Here is a 17,168-nt window from a genome sequence, read left to right as displayed (position 1 = left end):
ATTTCGTATTTTTTCTTTTAACAATTAGCCCTAGAATCGTAGTGGAATGGTCAGCAGAGAGTAAAGATACTACTGCCACCAATGCAAAGGGCAATCAGTTTTAAATTTAATGGAGGTCCATTTTTTCTAGTGATGAATCAATATAGCACCAAGTAAGAATTTAAAAGTGAATTTTGAGATACAGAATGACCTATATACTTTTCTTGTTGACCCACCTTATGCTGTGCAAGTTGTGTTTTTATCTTGTCTGGATCGTTGGCGATTTCCAGTTCAGAGTCCAAAGATTTTTCTGATTCCTCTAGCCATTCCATAAGTTTACTCCAAGCTTCATGGAACTGTAAAAGAAATGCACATCTCTGTCTAGAAAATTTTCTGGTGTGTTCGCTATATTTTAAGTCTAGCATATTTTTAATAGAAATTTATGTTAATGAAAATGTTTAAAATTATTAATTTAAATTTCTCCTAAAAAAGAAAAATGTAGTAAGTAGTAGCTCCATAGGATCACAAATGTCTTCGTAACCCCTGGCTTCTGTGGTCATGCCCCCACAGTCACTTTGTAGTTAACTCATTCAAACACATAAACTTTAACAGAAACAGAAATGAACCTAGAAACAGGGAACACCAGAGAAAAATTCCTTCCCTTTCCTTTTGCTGAGTTACTAATGTAAACTGTCAAGAGAATTTTATTTGCTGTCATTGACAGATCTGAGTTTATTTCTAAAGTGTTTCATTTCCATGTTAAGGAAAAGAACAAAAAGGGAGAGATGAAGGATAAAATTTATAAACTGGTCTTAAAAAGTAACAAGAACAACAACAAAAAAAGGCCATAGCATTCCTATTTAATACAAAGGGAGTTCAATATCTTTATTGCTGCTATCAAAATCCTCAAATTAATGCCTGTGCCTCACTTACTGGTTCTATATGTAAGAGCGCCCATGGGATGTGATTTCTAAAAAAGTATAATTCTCTTTGGCATCTATGACCTTGTGATATTCTGGTGCTATGTATACTTGATTTCAGCCACAGTCTCTTTTCTGTTTATCACAGAGAACTAACAGGTACTATTTTTGGATACCAAATTGTGAAATTGGTTATAAATTATTTCTCATAATAAACTTAAGTGAACAGATACATAACAAAAAACTGAAGTAATCAAAATAAAATCTGTTTTATATCAAAGCACATGAATAATGAAATAACAAAAAGACACTTAGCAGTAAGCACAAGAGCACGGGATCACAAAGCTGGCAGGGCCCGATGAGATCATCTCATCGCAAACCTGTTCTCTGGATACATCCTTCCCACAAGTCCAATTAATCTAAATATGAAAATACAGAGGCCAGAAGAGGCATAGAAACTGCCAAAGTGAGAGAACTATGATCCACATTTGAACCCTAAACTAAGATAGTACAATGATAAGAAATAAAGAAATAGTCACAGTGTTTGGTAGTCCTACTATAAATACTGTAGGCTATACAACAGATGGCAAGTTTAATGACACAAATGCATAGGTTCTAAGACTCGTCCTGCTTTAAAAACTATTTTTAAGTCACATAAATAAAAGAAATGCTATATTTTTGCACCACAAAGCAGTAGAAAATCCTTACATATTAAACAAAATGAAAAAATAAAAATACACAACATGGAGAAATACTTTTATAAATTAAATGCTCATAACCCAAGCAATGCCCACACTACAGAGGACACTGCTACATTGGTAGAGAGAAGAATGTCAGGCTTATTGTTAATATTGTCTTAAAAAAACATTAAGAGACTGATTATATTCACACTCACTGATAACACTGAACACATCATACATCCCACTCAAAAAGAAAGAATACAGCATGTAATCCTACAACAATGCAATTTGTCATTTCTAAAGCTTTTAACAAATTTATGCTGAGAACTTTGAACAATGAAACATGTGACTCCCATGACATCTTTTAGCCTGGCTCCCCAAAAGAATGGAGCCCAAAGCCAGTTATAGAAAAATGCAACTAAATGGGGCAAAAAGAATCATTAGAAAATTCAGCCACAACATTGCACTGAGTTTCCAGTAAGATTCTAAGATACATGCCAACCAAGGCGGGTGTATCTCTCTCTTCCCTGGAGTACAGAGACACGTAACTTTACTTCTCCTCTGTGTTTAGTCTAAGAATGGAATAGGAATAATAGGTGAAGAGAGTAGGGGGCGTTCCTTGTGAGATTCGTGACATTCTATAATTGAAAGGACAAGGAAAAAAACAGCCCTAAAAGGTTCAAACAATTAATTTAAAAGCAGGGTGGAAAAAATAAAAATAAAAAAAATAAAAGCAGGGTGGAGCTGTATCAAAACACTAGAGAAGAAAGCAGAGCCTGTCAACAAGTGCAGATTCAGAGAGGTGAGGAGTACCCAGCAACTCAGACACAGAATCAGCTCTTTCAAGAAGCTGCCTAGAGGGTCAAGTGTCTGCCTCTCACCCCTGAGAGTCTGTGGACCAAACCTGGCTTAGGAACTAAACACAAGATAGCGATATAATAAAGAACGATGACTTACTCTGGCTATGAGAGTAGAGGTTGCAAGGGCAAAGGGAAAAATAAACAAATGTATTAACAAAAAATCTGAGTCTCTTTCTGGACCTTAATGATAACAGTTACTCCACAAAGCCAAGCTATAATCAGACTTTTCAAGATTAGTCCCCAGGACTGGAAGGTGCTGCCAGGGCAAAAAGTGAAGTCACCATAGAATCTTAGGCCACAGCCCATTTAGGAAATAAATACCTTGACCTTGTGCCATGATTGTTACAGCTAATTCAGCCTGTAATAAAAGTACTTTAACAGCATAATGTATATTGCAACACCTAGAAATGATTTTTTGCCAAGTTCAGAGAGTTTTATAAAGGTTTACCTGCTTGGCTCTCTTCCTTGCATCATCCAAAGATCTTCCTCTTTCTACTAACCGTTGAACTACCTTTTCCCATCGACTCTGTACACTGATCAACAGATTCTTAATTAGGACAACATCTTGTTTCTGACTGAAATATTTCAGGTGGGTTCCAGTTTTGTCCAGCTCTATTATCTGCTCACGGTGAGAATTTACTTCATTTGCAAAGACCTTTCCCAAAGAAAAAAAAGGGGTGGGATTAGAAACAAATGAAAAACTGTTCTATCTTAAAAATGCTTCTAGTGCCATAAGCTGAAACCATTTTAAAGGACAAAACAAAGTTTTCAAACTACCAAATTCATGCTTCTGACATTAACACAGTCTGTTGTCTAAAAAGGTCTGAAATGAGAATGCTAATCCATCTGAGTTACAACATACCTTGTGTTCATCAATTTGAAACAAAACTGTGTCCAAGATAAGACTTGGCCGAGAAGCTACATTGAGGGTCTGTTCAGCCTGGGTTAACCAATTGATGAAGTCTTGGAGAGAATTGTGGAACTCCATTGCCAAGTTGAGGGCCTCTTCCAATTTAGTCTGAGAAGACAGATTATTTAGTATCTGATGATATTTAATTTCCCTCCCTCCCTCCGTGCCTCCCACCCCAGTTTAACCACACTCTGGCAGATTTCCTTCCCATCCACACTTTATTTATACCTAATCTGTATTTCTATATTACCTAAACAGTTGATGAATGTAATGAGCCTTCACTAAAATACTGGCAAACCAAACTTCTTTAAGTATAGTGAAAAGATCTCACTGCAGCTAAAAAGAAAAATCTAATATAAACTAAAATTGTGATTTTGGGGCATTTAACGACAGAACACAATTACTAAACAGAAATCTGTAGAAAGAAAACTTGACATTCACATGATTAATTTTGGGGGTCAAAATACTATGAAATATATATACATTATGTTCTGTCAGTGAGGGCACACAATCTAGTATTCCTAGCCTATCATTTTTCTTATAGCATTAAACAGTGATAATTTTAATTCCTTTTCATGGACTTTTGTTATGGAAGTGCTTATTATATACACAATCATCTCACTCTCTTGACCTCCCTCTTTCCCTCCCTACTACACACATAAATAACTGTGATTAGAATTATTTAACAATCCAGAATCCGAGTGGTTCACAAATTTAAAGATATACCTAGTAACACTAGATCTATGATCTGTTTGAATAAACTGCTTTCACTCTTTTCTCCTGTGTTAAAAGAGAATACTATTTTCAACCAACCCCCTGAAATCTCCAAATGTATACAGAGAAAATTTAAACACAGATCATTAAAAGTTCCACTGATAATTCTACTCAGAGATAAAGTAAATCCCATGAAATAAAACAATGAAAGTGTTCATTCTATGACATTTTAATTAAAGCATATACCTTCCTTTCATTGAGTTTGGTTTCCACCGATTCCCATTTTTCTTTCAAGTTGTTTAAGTCTTGGTCAATTGTCTCTGCAGATTTGGGGCATCTTGCAAGCATCTGCTGGCCTTTCTGCATCAGACTTTTATATATTTCTTCTTTAACATCAAAGGCAGCACAGATTTCCTAAATTGAGATACCCCCCAAGTTATATCATTTTAAATAAGAGAATAAAATCCAAGAGGTTCTTTTCCAGGTCATCAATCCCAAGCCTCTGATCATATATTCACCTGTATCCAACATACAGAATAGCCCTGACACATTCACATTTTTCACTCTATTGAAACAACACCTAAACTTATAGACATACTCTGTTCTGCCAGAAATTTCAGGAATGGTGCTATCATTATTAGTCCTTTCCAGCATGCTAAAGTTTGCGAAGTAATATTTTAAATGTTATCAAGAAAGTTATTCACTGTACTGTAACCAATCAGGTCTGTGACTCTGAGCAAGTAATTTAACTTCTCTGGGCCTCAGTTTCCTTCTCTGTAAAATGGGTTTTCTAAGTCTCTCCTCAAATTGTGAAACAATGGCTGTGGTAATTTTTGGTATGATTCATCCCTATGCTCAGAAGACAAATAATGAATAGAAACTAAAGACTAAATTGTTAGACACTTGAAGCTGATTATTCAGATTTTGGAATCACAAAAAACAAACTTGTGGTACTACAAATATTACTCTCCTTTATAACATTTTTAAAGCTTTCAATTGGAATGCAGTATGTTTCTTCTACAGAAAATATTTAAAAATTATGAAGACAAATTAAAGATTTAATATCAATTAAAAAAGGTACATTCATGCAAAAACTTAAGACCAGCTCTATTTCATTGGTTCAACTATAATATGGGTCAAATTACAGATCCCACTGAAAACTATATTCTGTGTCTAACATCTGTAGTAACACATTTCAATAGTTTTTAAAACTGAGGAATAATTCATAAAGTTCACCATTTTAAAATGTACAATTTAGTGTTTTTTAGTGTATTCACAAAGATATGCAACCATTAGTATAAACTCCAGAACATTTTATGCTCTCAAAACTTTGTAATTTCTTTAACCCTAAAAAAAAAAAACAAAAAACAAAAAACTTTCTAAACATTGTTATAAGATCATCCACCAAAAGCCTTTAATCCTAAAGTAAAACTTTTAAATATAGCTAAATCTTAGGAAACTGTAATATTCCAAGTTTTCTAGCTTCCTTCATTTCTTTTTTTTTTTTTTAGCTTCCTTCATTTCTAACACAACCAAATCAAAAGAGCACTACTGGGCAGCCCAGGTGGCGCAGCGGTTTGGCGCTGCCTGCAGCCTGGGGTGTGATCCTGGAGACCAGGGATTGAGTCCCACATCGGGCTCCCTGCATGGAGCCTGCTTCTCCCTCTGCCTGTGTCTCTGCCTCTCTCTCTATGAATAAATAAATAAAATCTTTAAAAAAAAGAGTACCACTAAAATGATATTAACAAGTACCAATAACTGTTTAGAATTCCTTAAATCACGAATTTACAATTATATTGTGTTAAAGCAAATTCATTTTAAATACCTCACCCAAACCAAGTGGATATGTATAGCAATATTTTTCCAAAAGTAAAGTATTTCTAAGATAAGCTCTTTGCTTTCTACCTTTTTGTTTTATTCTTCTAAGTCAACATTTAAAAAATATTTGTAATAATCCCAAGCATGTTTGTGTAAGAAATCATTAAGCTTATACTTAATGGACACTGTAATAACTATGTAGGTAATTCCAGGAAAGTAAGAAGTATCTGGAAGTCAGGTTTTATGGAAAAGACTGCCAAATTATTACTTAGTCAATTATTTTTTTAAGTAAAACAAATGGGTCCCCTATGGCACCAAAAAAAATGACAGTAACAACAAAACTACCACGTACACAGTAATTTTCTAAAACAATGAATATACATTAAAGGTTTCTAGGAGATTCTATACTGGATTGTTAGAATTGATTTTAATTGCTCACAGCAACTATAAAATTAATCAGATGCTACCTCTGTTGTGTTTCTTCTCAACCCCTATAAGACACTTCCTATTCGAAGCACCAAATTTAAAATTATGTACAACTAAGTGCTGTTTCAAATAAGCTCTTACAACAACACTGGACATCTAATAAAGAAGACAGGCTTTAATGCATAATGGCCCATTTCTTTTGCCTAATCTCTAAGTACTTCTCCTTTAATTTCCCAAGTTAGTAATTATCAGTATTTGAATATTAAACATTCTTCTGATGAAAATTCACAAGTATAAAAGAGGATGCGTTTCCAAAATCTGAAACAGACGGTTTTCTCTTAGAACTTCTAAAGCTGAGTTACAATGTAAATGAATAGGAATTGTCAATAAATCGAAGTCTAAATTTAATTCGTCAGTCCACATTTCTGTGAAAGAAAGCCAGAGTCTCAAGTTTCATTATATATTTCTCCTTATGTTTAGGAGTTGACAGTGCCACAGAATCGGGGTGGGAATGGCCCAAGGGCACAATACTCCCAAATGGACAATTAAACAGAAGCCTCCTCTTGTCCACAGCTGGTATAGGTGTGAAGTTTATGATACAGCCCCATCACCACTACAACAAACAAACAAGTAACTCTTGAACAGAACAAGAACATATTTTCCATCCTTCTAGGAAACTAGGTGGGGATATCATGCTTACAGCAATAATTTTTAAGTCAATTCTGATTACTTTAGGGATTTTTCTTTTCACTCAATTGTATGACAGTTTATAATTTATACTATGTTGTATTACTATCCATATAAGCTCATCATTTTATGGGGATAAGTTTGCTTTTAAAAGTCTTTAGAAGTCCAGACTTCTAAAACCTTTTTTCAGATACTGACACACTAATCTTTGAAATAAAGAGTAGGTTCTGACTTGAAAATTTTAATCGATAAATGGCGTTTCTAGCACTTACACATAAATATTTCTACTGTAAAACCGTATATCCTTTAAACCTTCTCCCACAATTTATTTATCACCAGGGCCCACACAAAATGGTCAGTGTCTTAATCGGAGGCTAGAGCTGTTGGAAATAATATACTTACCATGTGGGCATTAAGCTGCTCCCTGGCTGTTTCCGGTAAACCTCCCAAAGGTTTGGATGCTAAGAGATGACGCTCTGTGTCAGTTAGCCACTGATGCAAATCCTCAATCTCACCATGGAACCCTTTGGCCTGGAGTGATAGAGAGTTTTAAGTTTGGGCCATAAACACATTGTCACTTTCGAGCAGAAAACAAGGTTTAAACAATCCCCGCCTGCTAAGCTTCTCTATGCATTCTTAAGAACAGGCAGGTGCAAATGGATTTGCCTGCCTTTCCTCATCATGAGAGCTCTGGCAGATAAGACTATTACACTAAGAACCAGAGGGCTGCCTTCTCATCTGCTCTGTTCTTTATCCCACTTATTTTTACTCTCTCCTTGAGGTATAAAAATTAAATAAGGGTCTGCAAACCAATGAAAGGATTCCATGCTAATTTTTTTTTAATTTACTTCTTTTAGAGAGAGAGATACAGAGAGAGAGACAGACAGAGAGAAAGAGCACAGGGGTGTGGGAGGGGCAAAGACAGAGGGAGAAAGAATCTCAAGCAGACTCCCAACTGAATGCGAAGCCTGATAACTGGCCTCAATCCGATGACCCTGAGATCATGACCTGAGCAGAAACCAAGAGTTGGGCGCTTAACCAACTGAGCCACCCAGGCACCCCAGAATTCCATGCTATTTTGGTCTCACAGGCCAACGAAAGTTTGAGAATTTATTTTCTTATTCACCTGGCGCAAGGCACCATCCAGCTGCTGCTTCCTTTGTTCTGTTTTTTCCAAAACATTTTGCCAGCGTTGATTTAAAACCTCTAGCTTGTTCTGAAGGTTGCTTGCTTCTTCTCCTGCACTTGATTCAATTAGATCATTTCCTGCTTTATTAACGGCTTCCACTGTAGACTGATGAGCTAATACATCATTTTGAAGCACCTGAAAGTATTAAGATAACACTGTGTTTACTAGCTCATAACCTGTTAACATCACTTTTAACACATCTTTTATTCGCTGAGTATAAGACTTCCTTTTTTTTTTTTTTTTTTTTAATTTTTATTTATTTATGATAGTTACAGAGAGAGAGAGAGGCAGAGACACAGACAGAGGGAGAAGCAGGCTCCATGCACCGGGAGCCCGATGTGGGATTCGATCCTGGGTCTCCAGGATCGCGCCCTGGGCCAAAGGCAGGCGCCAAACCGCTGCGCCACCCAGGGATCCCGAGTATAAGACTTCCTGAAGCAAAAACATCATATGCATAGAATTTTAGTACAAGAATGTGTTAAAATGTTGGACTTCTTTTCTCTTAACTTTGCAGCTTTCCTGGATATACCTTTAGTCTACCAACAGCCCCTGAAATGATTATATAAGAACATTTTGTTAGTTCTTCCCATTAGAATAATCTTGAAATTAAAGACATTAAATATCTGGGGATTATAATTAAAAGGTTCCAAAAGTTTTCATTTGATTCAAACTCATTTTAATGGAATTTAATTTTCATGTCTTCAGTAAACAATTTTTTTTTTTTAGAAAACAATTTTTAAAAAGGAGTGATCTTTATAAAAAGCATGTACTTTGACAGGTTAACAGTACTATTAATCACTTTCCAAGATAAGAGTTAAATCTTCTTGTGGTCAAAATATAAAGGTAATTCCATAAAATTCATTCTTCTAAATGGTTTAAGTCCTACCACATAAGGCAGAGCCTAAGAACCAGAGGAGAAAATAGGAGAGGGATAGAAACATTCCTCCCTTCTTCCAGTAACTATGCTGGTGATTTTAAGCCCTTTAACTTCTGACCTTTAAGAAATGGAAGGAGAAAGGAGGAGGAGATTTCTAACTGCTCAAAGATAGATAAACAGAAATAAAAGATCCCTAACTCATGCCCTGCCTAAATAACTGGATCAGAGTGTGTCATGTTCTCACCCTTACTGTATTCTATAAAATTCCTATCATTGACATATGTTGCTTTTAAGGATAACTGCTAAGTTTATGAAAATGTAAACACTATATAAACTTACACTACAAGAATAAATATTTTTTTATGCAGAGTCAGTCTGACTAGTCATTATTGCTCTTACAGAGGTGTAAGACAGACATTAAATAATAAAAAATACTAAATAAGCCCTAATTGCCTCATCAGGTATCATTAGGCAATGACTATATAGGCAGAACCAGGTAAAAAAGGGAGAGAAAAATTTTTAAAAAGACCTTTTTAATAAAGAAAGACAGAGAGCGAGTGAGCGTGCACACTTGTGTGAGCAAGGGGAGGAGCAGAGTGACAAACAGACTCCCCAGACGACCCTGAGATTGTGACCTGAGCCGAAACCAAGAGTCGACACTTAACTGAGTGAGCCCCCCAGGCACTCCAAGTGGGAGAGAAATTGAAAGTACAGTACAATTACTATAGGGAAAAGTATGAAAGAAGAGAAACTAAAGCAAGAATACTAAAAAACTTTATCATGATAGTAAAGTACCAAGAACCTACCTTTCATTTTAATATGATAATAAATATGTAAAATTATCAAACATTTTCTAGAACCTAACCTTAGATAAGATGCCGCTATTAATGTGAATGCTAAAAGTTCTATGAAAGACAGTTGACTGTCAGGATAAACTCTACTGAGTGTAACTTATTATTCATTAACCCCATTGACTTATGAAATAGAGAATTTTCTTTTCATTTTTTTTCTCTGTGAAAAATTTATTTATCTCATTTTTCCTGGCCAAGTCAATGGCTTCATTCATTTGCACAAAGATTCTAACAAATGGGTTTCAGGATTTATTCTTCTAGGCAAATGAACTTTATCGTAATAAGCTAGGGCTCTGCTCTCAACCCCTGTGAGGTCTGCTCTGATGACCTAGGTATCATCTAAACCCAGAAGATGCCTCCCCCTGGCAGTTTGGGGCCTGCTGTGATCAGCTCCATGCTTTCCTCCTCCCTAAACTCTTCAAGCTGTACAGAGATAGGGAATTTTCTATTAGGAACTGTCAACCAAACGTCACAAAGATGACAACAATATAAAGTTGTTTTGCATGTATCTCAAGATCAAAATTTTTCATTTTAAGCTTTAAATCAAGTTCAGGACATATTAAAACCCTTTTAAACATAGTAAATACTGTTAAAGACTAACTCAGAAAGAAAAGGACTAAGAAACAGAAAGCCAGTGAGAAATAAGAGACACAGAGACTGAAGAACAAACGCCCACATAGCAAGAGATATCTAGGAAAAATAAAGATGTTAGATATGCCAGACAAGCAGCAGGTGAGACACACAGAGATAAGGGTAACTAGAGAAAAAACATACACACTGCCCACAGTGGAATATTTTGAGCCACCGACTTGTTGGCTTTCCCCAGCAATTTTTAAAACTAGGCTATGTCAATCCAGTGACAGGGATAATCAGGGATTTAAACCAATGTTTGCCATGCAACCTTAAAACTTAGCCAGAAGTTTCCCATCCTTGCTGTTTTTAACAACTGCCTTGAATAGTGAGAAAAAATTGTGATTGCAGTCGTTTAAAAAGTGTGTGTTAAGTAGTTCAGCTGTCAGTTACAAACGTGAAATGTGAACCTGTGCTAAAATCATAAACTTGAAAAACACATAAAGAGGAAATGTACCAGAAAACAATCTGATGACACTAAGAATGCATAGAGAAACAGCACACAAGGAGAGCTACATACATGATGTTTGGCTAGTTCAATTTCAATGGCCTTCGGGTCTCCTCCCACAGGTTTCTGCTCACTTAGCAGGCCCTCTGTGTGTGTCAGCCACGTGAGCAGCTCATCCAGGGCATGCTGGAACTGGCCCAGTGCTAACAGAGCACCTTCCAGCTTATGCTGCAAAAAAGTGGAGAGGAAGAAAATCCATATGAAGTCAATATTATTTATAAAAATAACAAAGGCAAAAAAAAAAATCAATTGTTGCATGCTGTGTAATTCCATGAGCATATCCAATAACCATACCCTACATTTTAAGTTTGAGATTCCTTGTGATTAAAAATGGCATGTGAGAGGCAGGAAGAATTCCAATAAAATAAGAATTTAGGGGCGTCAAAAGTTTATGTACCTAATTGCCTAATTCTATCTTTTAGTGATGATTTTACCTTAATATAGGAAATTGAACTTCTCTAACTTCTTAACAAAAGTATCAGTGTTTACCTGTCTGTTGATAATTCTTTCATCCAGACTATCCCATATCAGTTTTAGCTCCATTAGTGGGTCTTGAACGGTGTGTTTGTCACTTTCTTCTGTCACTTTCTTCAGCAAAAGCTCTGCTTGATGGTTCAATCTCTCCATTTCAATCTGTTGTTGGTAGGCCTCTGACTTAAATTGCTTTTTAAAGAAAAAAAAAAGATATACAAGGAAAATTTGTTATAAATCAAAATTTTAAAACAAAAAAATTCTATGGATTCAATATTTATACTAATTCATACTTCTTATAGCCAGGGAGGTGAAGAGGAATAAAAATCTAATACAAAAGAATTATAAATAAAAAGAGATGAAGGAAGTCTTTTTTCTTTACTCATTGTTTTATGATGGGAAGATATTTCTATTTATAATTTTGATATTTCACCCTTTTGTTCTCTACAGTAAAAAACTAAGAAATTTCAAGGCTAACCTTATTCCACTGTCTATATATATTCAATATGTGAGCTTTGAAATTATAGAAAATAAAATAAAAAAAAACTGAAATATATGAAACCTCCCAAAAATAACGCTAAGAAACTCAGATTAACGTGGCCTGCTCAAAAACATACATACATCTTGCATCCATTGAACATTTTATGTTTTCTGTAGCTGTGCTCTGTTCATTTATATTTAGTTATTCCTATGCCTCACCCATTGCTGACTCAGAATAACACTATTTTTTTCCCCAGCACTCACTAAACATGTATTTAATAATCTTGGCTTTGCCAACCAACACAGGTGAGCAAATGGTTGCTTGTAGTAGGAAACTGTCCTTTCATAAAATTTAGTTTTAATCTGTAATAGTAAATCATTAAATAGTAAGTCATTAGTGGCTAAACAGTCCCTTAACTTTTTTCAAACATAAAAGCAATAATAAAAAATAATAACTAAGGTATCATGAATACTTAGTTTCCAACAAGCTTACAAAGAAAATAATTTTATATATAATTTTATTCTCAATTTAAGCTAAACTTATGAAAGTGAGACCAGTTAGATAACTGTCCCAAGATTGTTTGGCTAAGAAAGTAGATGCACTGGGATATAATCTCAGACAACCTGATTTCAGAGAAAGCACTCCTAGGCACCCTGCTGTATGAAAACTACCAAGATATATGCAAATATCCAAAACTATACACCTGTGAATGTACATAAAGTATTATCAGGTGTTTACCACAAAGCCACATAAAGTTAAGGGGAAAAAAATTGTAATCTAATGATGATAATAATTTCTCAGTGAAATATTCTAGATCACACTTAGAGATGAAGATACTACAATCTTAAAGCCAGGTAACAATTGTATATAAAAATCTCATAGAGTTCATTGAAAACGGTGTGATGTCTCTGTGGATGGAAACTTGAAATTAGGAAGGAAACAGCTAATCCCACTTGGGATGAATCAGCAGCAGCACAGAGGAATTCAAAGAGGAAACCAGTCCAGCCATTTTAACAGCTGGAGATCAAGAACCACAAAAGCAAAAATTACAGAGGAAAGAAGATGGAAAATAACAAACATTTTTACAAAACAAACATTTTGGGAAACACTATTATACCAGGGATGTTTCTTTAGCCTGTTAGACTATGTGGATTACTCTGATCCACTGAAGAAAACAAAAATATTGCTTTATGTGTACTGAGGGCAATGAAACACTACTGAATCTGAAATTAGAAAAACCCTTTAGTATGAGCTACATATATATAAAACACATCCCCACACCCCCATAAATCTCTTCCCCTCCTCACTGTGTTCCCAACATGAGGATATCTAAAAGGCTATAAATCAAATCTTAAGAGTAGTTGCCTCTAGGTACATAACATTTTGGGCGGCTTTAAAAAAAAAAAAGCCACCTTTTATGCTTATTGGGATTTTCTGACTTCTCTATAATGAATAGGTATTGTTAATAAGAAGAAAACTAGTATTCTTTATCATTTAATGAGCACTTACATGCTGCTCATTATGGAGAAGCATCATGTTAAACCAGTTTCATGATCAAAATGTTAATACTTCAATTATGTAAAATAAATTTGTGTAAAGAATCCCATGAATAAAAAACATAAAAATGCAGTCTTTGAAATTAATGAACCCCATGCATACCTTTAGCTCTTCAATCTGCTGCTTGACAGTTTCAAGATCTGTTCCAATTGGTGACATTGAAGCTAATTTACCACCTGCAATATCTACCCAGTCAAATATTGCCTGAAAAACACATTAGTCCGTGAGTCATTAGTACATCTGAAATCATGCTGTAACATCAAGTGTTACAGAAAAGTACAATCATAAATCTATACAGGTATTATGGAATGAGACTATTTTTCAAAGATGGTTCACCTAGATAAAAGCAACAATATATTGAAAAAGTTGTCCCAAATATGCAAAGATGTAACCTCCAATTCTGCATCCAAGTTTGCAAAGGAAATTCTTTTTTTTTTTTTTTTGCAAAGGAAATTCTTTTCTGAAAACTTTTTAGAAAACTAATCAGGACTTTTAAAAACGTGCGTTTGAAAAAAAAAGTGTTATAATTTAATCATATGAAAGATATTTCTTCATGCTTTCTTATATCTAAGAGGCAGATTATATAAATATATTGAAAGAAAAAGATTCAAATCCATCTGCTTATTCAAATAGGCAAGAAGTTTATTGTTTAGCACTTGAGCAAAATCTTTGGCCCAGCTAAAGCCTTACATATTATTTAGATAAGCATTAAAATCTTGCACCTACAAAGATTAATATTATGACCATTATTCTGAATTACAACACAGACTACAGAATCTATTTTTCCTCCTCTTTTTAGGTAATATAAACATTTTAGAAAGGCACAATTCACATTTCTTTCCGATACCGAGTACAGAAAATTATAATGGACTTTAATGAAGTTCCCAGACTATATAGGAAAAATAATAATCTTGGAAACTATTTGGTATTTTTGGTTATCAATAATAAACCCAAGAACTTAATTAAGCAGCAACCTGGGAAATAAAATTTATTTTACTTTACAGTCAAACCCTGAAATGTCGAGAGCTTCTGGACCTTTTAACATCTAGCTCTAAAAAAAGAAAAGAAAAAAAAGAAAAAAACCCCACAAAAACAAAAAACAAAAAACACCACATCTAGCTCTAGCTAGCCCCAGCTATTTAATAAATGAAGTGGCCCTTCATTCCCACAGGTGATGCTACTTACCTATTAGTGGGCCTCGTTTTTCTAGCAGGGGTAAAAAGAGACCATAAGTCCTGATTGCCTAGCTAGTGACCTCTATGGCTAATGGCTCCTGAGGTCAAAAGGCTGCAAACTGTGGCAGTGCCATCTCTAGCCATGGAGAAGGCACAACTCATCATTTACCAATAGAATGGGAAAATCATGACCTGGTCTCACAAACTGGAGGCTGGAGCCCAATTACTTAATGGCCATTGAAACCTAACAAATAAATTATCTCTTTGGCTAAAAAGTAAGGGGAGGAGGAGAGTTATATAAGATATTATTTGTAGTGAATTTTTTCATATATTTCCAAAGTTCAAAACACTTTCAGCTGGCATAAAGCCTGGCTTGTGATATTTATTTTTACAAATATAGAAATGGAATGGCATAATAAAAAGGAAAAGATGTTCTCATCTGAGCTTTAAAAATATTCACTTGGTGTTATGGAAATACTCAGAAGGGCTTTTTCCATACGGTAGGAGGGTTGACAGAGTCAACGCTGGCCAGCCTGTTAGGAAATGGAATACTGTTGAAGAAGGTAGGGAGAGAAATGTCCCTAAGCTGGCTTCCTGTGACGATTTTTCATAAAACAGGAAGAAACTTAAAACACGGTTAATAAACCGAATGAGAGCCCTTAAGGGACGTGCAAAACAACTGCGAGAAGGAATTATGTATATGGAAAGGAAGAAAAGCATTTTACAAAACAGATTATGACCTAATAAAACAGAAATCTATTTTAGTCCACAGGGAATCCTGGCTTCACATCAAATCTCTTTACTTCTGACTTTCGTTAAACTCAGTGGTATTTTTAGATGGTGTTTACTCCTTTCATCTTACTCCACTCAACTCTAGAAGAGAACTTCAATTCGGTTCCATCTCACTGTCTGGTGCTGAACCATTGCAATGTTTTAAACATTAGTATTTTTCTCTTCAATGTAAATTTCACTATGTGTATCACAATGTACTTAAATGCCTTTAGAGATCTACACACATATCAAGAAATAACCTTCTATAAGGGAAAAAGCCAACTAAAGTAGCCGAGGCAACTGCATGCGCGCTTGCAGCCCCTGGGCGATGCCCACGTGAGAGTCCATAGACCTCAGTCAGGGATTCTTCCCCCAGCAGACCGGCCATGGCCCTCTTACCTGCAGTCCATCTTGGTACTGGACAGCAGCCTGCATCGCCTCCTCAAGTTTGTCCACCCGGTCTTTCCAAGCCTTATTTAGAGACTCCCATGCTGAATTTAACTATGACATAAATATTAGAACTCTTTTAGGGTCACCGGTTAAGTTTTCAACTTCTTCTATCAAATGTACTTTAGTTATATAAGATCTCTTTACAAATGCATTATAGGGAGAGAAGGAAATATGCTAGCTGTACCTCATCTATACTCTTCTTGACAATGGGCTTATCAGGTTCCCCACATGCAGCAATGAGTTCAGAACCCAGGTTAATAACCATATCCAGCTCTTCCTGTAGTCCATCTATTTCTTCCTTTATGGCCTACAATATGAAATAAGAGCCTTTAAGCAAAAACACACTGGAACTAAAAAGATGCACACAAAGATACTAATTGGAGCTATTTTTAGGAGGTGGGATTATGATCAATTTACTGCTTTCTCTTTTCCAAGCTTCTGCAACAAATTTTTTCAATAAGAAGAAATATATTAAAGAAAAAACAGTGTCCTTTGTAACAGACATCAAATGTTTATTATCAAAACAATATTTAAAGAATTAATTCTATGTAACAAATACCAGAACAACTTCCTTTAAATATTAGTAACAATGCAAAGTGTAGAAATATATCTTGTTTTTCAAACAAAACAGTTTGGCAATATTCACTTAAAATAGAGGTTAATTAAAAAAAATAATAAAATAGAGGTTAATCTAAAAAAAAAAAATCTAAAAACCCCTACTCCCTCCCCACACAAGAAAACCAAGTTTACAGATACAGAGAACAGATTGGTGGTTGCCAGAGTCAGGGAGTGGGGGAAGAAGAAATGGATGAAGGGGGTCAAAAATACAAACTTACAGTTATTAAAAAAGAAGTCATGGGATTATAAGTGCAGCAAGGTGACTGTAGTTGTTAATACTACTGTATTGTATATCTGAAAGCTGCTAAGAGTAGATCTTAAAAGAATAAAATAGAACAAAATAGGCACAAGTAAAATATGAGTTTGAAAACTTCAGACAACTTAATGTACTTGTTAGTACTTGTTAGTAGATTAAGGATAATCTAGCTCTGGATTTATATTTTATGTCATTTCCCTAGGACTTGTAAACTACCAAAAAAGAAAAAATGCAGTGTTCTATTTTGCTTTCATCTTCTTCATTAAATACATTTATTTAGTAGAGAAACACCTAACACAAACCAAGCCTTGAATTAGGTGTTGGGGGTACAAATAAAAAT

General features: G+C 35.0%; 1 protein-coding gene across 32 annotated transcripts in view; it reads right to left on the bottom strand.

The window, feature by feature from the left end:
- DST (dystonin) overlaps positions 1–17,168 on the bottom strand; it is a 480,723-nt gene that overhangs the window by 29,950 nt on the left and 433,605 nt on the right. For all 32 annotated transcript variants that reach the window (XM_072832497.1, XM_072832507.1, XM_072832502.1 and 29 more), the window contains 11 exons: positions 16,139–16,261; positions 15,904–16,005; positions 13,661–13,762; positions 11,539–11,712; positions 11,062–11,217; positions 8,121–8,318; positions 7,397–7,525; positions 4,310–4,477; positions 3,302–3,457; positions 2,888–3,094; positions 216–335 (listed from right to left, as the gene is read on the bottom strand). In XM_072832497.1, coding sequence (XP_072688598.1) covers positions 216–335; positions 2,888–3,094; positions 3,302–3,457; positions 4,310–4,477; positions 7,397–7,525; positions 8,121–8,318; positions 11,062–11,217; positions 11,539–11,712; positions 13,661–13,762; positions 15,904–16,005; positions 16,139–16,261 — 1,635 coding nt within the window. The remainder of the gene's footprint in view (positions 1–215; positions 336–2,887; positions 3,095–3,301; positions 3,458–4,309; positions 4,478–7,396; positions 7,526–8,120; positions 8,319–11,061; positions 11,218–11,538; positions 11,713–13,660; positions 13,763–15,903; positions 16,006–16,138; positions 16,262–17,168) is intronic.

The sequence above is a fragment of the Canis lupus genome, chromosome 7 (assembly GCF_048164855.1).
Source record: "Canis lupus baileyi chromosome 7, mCanLup2.hap1, whole genome shotgun sequence".
Classification (NCBI taxonomy): Eukaryota; Metazoa; Chordata; class Mammalia; order Carnivora; family Canidae; genus Canis; species Canis lupus.
This window is presented reverse-complemented; position numbering and strand designations above follow the sequence as displayed.